Source organism: Tupaia chinensis, unplaced genomic scaffold, assembly GCF_000334495.1.
Source record: "Tupaia chinensis unplaced genomic scaffold, TupChi_1.0 Scaffold000671_1, whole genome shotgun sequence".
In the NCBI taxonomy this organism is placed as follows: domain Eukaryota; kingdom Metazoa; phylum Chordata; class Mammalia; order Scandentia; family Tupaiidae; genus Tupaia; species Tupaia belangeri.
The window spans coordinates 5886237-5891115 of NW_006160193.1; the positions used below are offsets into that span (position 1 = coordinate 5886237).

The 4879-nt window shown below is 59.3% G+C and overlaps 1 protein-coding gene across 1 annotated transcript in view; it reads left to right on the forward strand.

Moving 5' to 3' along the window:
• DYNC1H1 (dynein cytoplasmic 1 heavy chain 1) overlaps nt 1-4879 on the forward strand; it is a gene marked incomplete at its 5' end in the record, with an annotated part of 74994 nt that overhangs the window by 34308 nt on the left and 35807 nt on the right. The window contains 6 exons of the mRNA XM_014592190.1: nt 1146-1381; nt 1548-1704; nt 3169-3396; nt 3997-4227; nt 4330-4470; nt 4711-4875. Coding sequence (XP_014447676.1) covers nt 1146-1381; nt 1548-1704; nt 3169-3396; nt 3997-4227; nt 4330-4470; nt 4711-4875 — 1158 coding nt within the window. The remainder of the gene's footprint in view (nt 1-1145; nt 1382-1547; nt 1705-3168; nt 3397-3996; nt 4228-4329; nt 4471-4710; nt 4876-4879) is intronic.

Below are 4879 nucleotides of genomic sequence, written 5' to 3' on the forward strand. Positions count from 1 at the left end.
TGCCCGGGCCCCCCCTGCCGGCTCGGGCGTCCGAAGGCGGCCGCGGGTCCCTTGACGAAGCTCTGTCCACGAGGGCCAGGGAGGTGCTCAAGGATCTGACCAAGTCTTCTTTGAATTTTTCCTTCATTTAAATGCAGAGGTAGCAAAACTTAGCAGAAAAGGCTACTTACGTGGTACCTTTCACTCTGAAAATGCCGGGCAGCTGCACAGTAATGAGGGAAATCCGTTTGGGTCGGCCCAGGCTCACTAGCACTTCTGGTGCCAGATACGTGGCTCATTGTTGGCCCCTTCCCTTCCTCTACGTGGTGTGGTGGTTGAGGTGCTGGACTCCCACGTGGCTGGCTGCAGTTCACGTGCCAGACTCAGTGGCTTGAAAATCAGGACAGACAATGTGCATGCGTGCCCAAATCCTGAGAGGAGAGTGGAGAAGGGATTGTGGTGTGGTCATCCCCTTTGAGGGGTGATTTCTTGCTTTCCTTCTCTCTGTCTCTTTCTCTGGCGAGTACATGTACCTTAAGGCAAAGACCTTAACAAAAGAGAAGTACTCATCGGACAGCTGGGTACCGTGCCTGACAGGTGTGGTAGTGGGTCAGACACAGGCTTATCCATGTGGTCTCTTGTCCTTGACGAGATCCAGTGTGTCCTGACGAGGCATCTTGGTGGGTGTCTCCTGTCCCGTTGGCTCCGGCCTTCCTAACTTACTGGAGAACGCCCCCAGCTTAGAAACGTCCACTGTAGACGTGGCCTGTGTAATGTTGCTCCAGCTCAAGGATTCCAGTGCCTACCTTAGAATTCGTAGAACACGCTGCTGCTTTTTTTTTTTTTTTGCTATAGGGCGCGTGCGCTCGCCAGACAGACAGAGACAGAGAGACAGAAAGCAAGAAATCACCCCCCATGGGGGATGGCCACGCCACAATCCCTTCTCTTCCCTTCTCCTCTCAGGATCTTGGGCACGCACGCACATGCGCCTGGCGTGAGTTTAAGCCACCGGGTCCGGGACGCAAACCGCGGTCGACTACGTGGAAGTCCAGCGACAGCCGTTACACTCACTGCTGGTCCCTAGAACAGGCTTCTCGTCCCGAGTAGGGCTGCAGTGGCGCCGGCCTCTCCGTGGGTGGTCACGCTGCGTGTCTCGCGTCCTACAGGTGCTGCAGCTCTATCAGATCACCCAGATCAATCACGGCCTGATGATGGTGGGGCCCTCGGGAAGTGGGAAGAGCACGGCTTGGCGCGTCCTGAAAAAAAAGGAGAGACTCGAGGGCGTAGAAGGCGTGGCCCACATCATCGACCCCAAGGCCATCAGCAAAGACCACCTGTACGGAACCCTGGACCCCAACACCAGGGAGTGGACAGACGGCCTCTTCACACACGTGCTCAGGAAGTAGGTCTGCTCAGATCAGAGCTCGCGTTCTCGCGCATCTGGGCCCGAGTACCCCGCTCTCGCCATGCCAGGCAGCCATTTCCGGCCTCAGGAGCCATCATAGGCCGGGTGTTTTTGTTCGTAAGCGTTTGGTTTAGTCAACAGCTATTCAAATCCTTCCTGTCAGGATCATCGACAACGTGCGAGGCGAGTTGCAGAAACGCCAGTGGATCGTCTTCGATGGCGACGTGGACCCTGAGTGGGTGGAGAACCTGAACTCGGTGCTAGACGACAACAAGCTGCTCACCCTGCCGAACGGGGAGCGCCTCAGCCTTCCCCCCAACGTAAGGAGCCTTCCCGTGTGGGCTGCGGGTCACTCACGCTTTCCGGCCACGGAGACCCAGGCGCTAGCAAGCTGCAGCTTGGAGCGAGGTGCCATGTAGCAATCAGTGTGCACAGTTTTCCAAGCTGGAGTGGCTGCTGCTGCGTTTCCTCCGCTCCCAGGGCTAGCGAGAGATTTGTGCGGGTGTCGATGACTTTCTAAGGGCGCTGCGGTTGACCTACCTCACAACCCTATCACGTGGGGTTCTGTTGGGGTTTCTTGGGAGGTGGCAAAGTAAGGAATCGAGAATGTGAGTTCAGCACTGTCCTCAGGGGGTGAGTGTTTGGTGCAGCACTGAGCACACGGCCCATTAGGTCAGTGGGCACGGCTGGGCCTGGCGTGGATTCTCAGTCCCTCCCTGCTCTCCGCCTGCCCGGGCTGGATTGCCGTCTGCCATGGAGGACGGGCGCGCGACGGTGGGAAGGACTGAGGAGAGAGGCTGGGAGAGAGCTGCCGGGGCTGGCGTCCAGATGGCAGAGGCGGCTCCTGAAGGCCTACCTGAGCAGGTGGTCGAGGCCCCTGAGCATCTGGAGAGAGCAGAGAGGGAGCGGCACTCCTGGGTCAGCAGTGCCCCGCGTGCTGAGGGGAACACAGCGGTCTGGGTTAGAGCAGCGGGTGACGGGGTCTACCGCGCCTCTGCGGAGTCTGGAGAAGAGAGTCAGGGCAGGAGGAGGCAAGGAGGCCCTCTGGTGACTGCTGAGGCCTTCAGGCCCAGTGGGAGCAGGGGAGTGGCGAGCTAGCAGCATTAGGTCGCCAGAGAGCTTACTGCCGTACAGGCAGGTCAGGTGCTGCCTAGATTTGCCGGGGAACCTCAGGCAGTGTGACGGACGCTGCAGCTGCTGGGAGGTGTTGAACTCCATCCTGGGCAAGCAGGAGCCTGCATGCAGAGGGCTCGGGGTGCCTCAGAAACCGAGCCGCGGGTCCCCAGCACCAGGAAAGGTGTGCTAACACACTCGGCTTTGACCGACTTGGAGAGTCCTTTTGATTTCTGGTTATCCGGTCGGTCCTGGCCGTCCTCAGGAAATGAGCCTCCTGCGAGACCATCCTAGCACCGAGGGTGGGGCTCTGACTCCAGAGTTGGTTTGAGTCCCAGCCCCACCGCTTACTTGTAGTGGGGCCTCAGCCAGGTCCTGACCACATTGAGAACTTGGGGACAGTCACACGCCTGCCACAGTGGCTTCCCTGGGAATCGAGTGAGTTTGGGCACGGGGGCACTGGGACAGTCCTGAGCTTACTGCTGGGCACCTCTGAGGGGCTGTCACTGCCACCCCACCGAGCGCCCCCCTGCAGGCCAAACACCGATGCCAGCGGGCCAGTCTGCGCTCCCACATGCTCGGGAGAGGACGGTGGCCGTGGCTGTGGAAACTCAGCTGAAGGATGGTAACCAGACTGATGACGTGAAACCCGCCTGCTGTTTCCTTCCAAGGTGCGGATCATGTTCGAAGTGCAGGACCTGAAGTACGCGACCCTGGCCACGGTGTCACGCTGTGGTATGGTGTGGTTCAGTGAGGATGTGCTGAGCACGGACATGATCTTCAACAACTTCCTGGCCAGGCTGCGCAGCATCCCCCTGGACGAGGGGGAGGACGAGGCGCAGCGGCGGCGCAAGGGCAAAGAGGATGAGGGGGAGGAGGCTGCTTCCCCGATGCTGCAGGGACGAGGCTGGCATCTCAGTGTCAGGGCGTCGAGGTGCGGTGAGGTTGGGACGAGCACCGGCCGCCGTCTGTCCAAGCCAGCAGGCGAGGGGTTTGGGTGGCCAGGGTCGTGTACCAGCAGCTCAGGAAGTCCAGCCGTAGCCGCTGCACGTTAGACGTGTGGAAAGTTTAAGGAATTCTTCCCCCCTAAAGAATTATTTATTTATTTAATTATCACTGTTACTGCATTTTTTAGTTTGGTATAGGGCGTGTGTGCTCACCAGAGAGGAGGACAAAGGGAAAGTGCGAAAGCAAGCCACCAGATCCGGGATTCAGACCGTAGTCAGCCACGCGGGAGTCCAGCGCCTTGACCGCTACACCCACTGCTGGCCCCAAATTTAAGGAATTCTTTTGGTCCTCCCTCTTTTCTTCAAATTAATGAAGGACCGCCCTTCCACAATCTGGTGAAAACCAGAGCTCTGGGAGGCCCAGTGTTTGAGCACCTCCAGGGTGAAGGAAAGGGGCCGGTCATTGAGGCTTCCTCCAGAACTACTCTCCCGAGCTTGCGTGCCTCCACGGGCCTGGACAGAGCCAGTGTTTAGCTTTGGTCATTCCCCCAGATCCAGAGGGACGCGGCCACGATCATGCAGCCGTACTTCACGTCCAACGGGCTGGTCACCAAGGCGCTGGAGCACGCATTCAAGCTGGAGCACATCATGGACCTCACGCGCCTGCGCTGCCTCGGCTCACTCTTCTCCATGCTGCACCAGGCCTGCCGCAACGTGGCGCAGTACAACGCCAACCACCCCGACTTCCCCATGCAGGTCGAGCAGCTGGAGCGCTACGTGCAGGTCAGGCGCTGGCTCTGGGCAGCCGCAGAGGGTGTCTGGCACCCCGCTTCACGGCTCGCTGGCTGTCTGTTGCTAAAACTCAGATCTGAACTTCTGCTCTAGCGCTACCTGGTGTACGCCATCCTCTGGTCCTTGTCTGGAGACAGCCGGCTGAAGATGAGGGCAGAGCTGGGCGAGTACATCAGGCGGATCACGACCGTGCCCCTGCCCACCGCGCCCAACATCCCCATCATCGACTACGAGGTTAGTGTCTGACCATCGCAACTCCGCCTCGGTTCCGGTCCGTGTCTCACTTGTCTTGACCACGCCTGGGCTTCGTCTTTCCGTTCCTCATCAGGGCCTTGTGCTTCCAGCTTTGTGTGGGAGCCGAGAATACAGATGAGCTTGCCCTTATCTTGAAAGTTGTGGCTCGTAAATCTGAGCAAAGCCCGTCAGTGAGGAGAAGCCTTGGCCCCAGGTGACGGTCACCCCATCTCTGTGCAGGTGTCCATCAGTGGAGAATGGTCCCCGTGGCAGGCCAAGGTGCCTCAGATCGAAGTGGAGACGCACAAGGTGGCGGCCCCTGACGTCGTCGTGCCGACCCTGGACACGGTCCGCCATGAGGCCCTCTTGTACACGTGGCTGGCCGCACACAACGCGGCGGGCTTTGTTG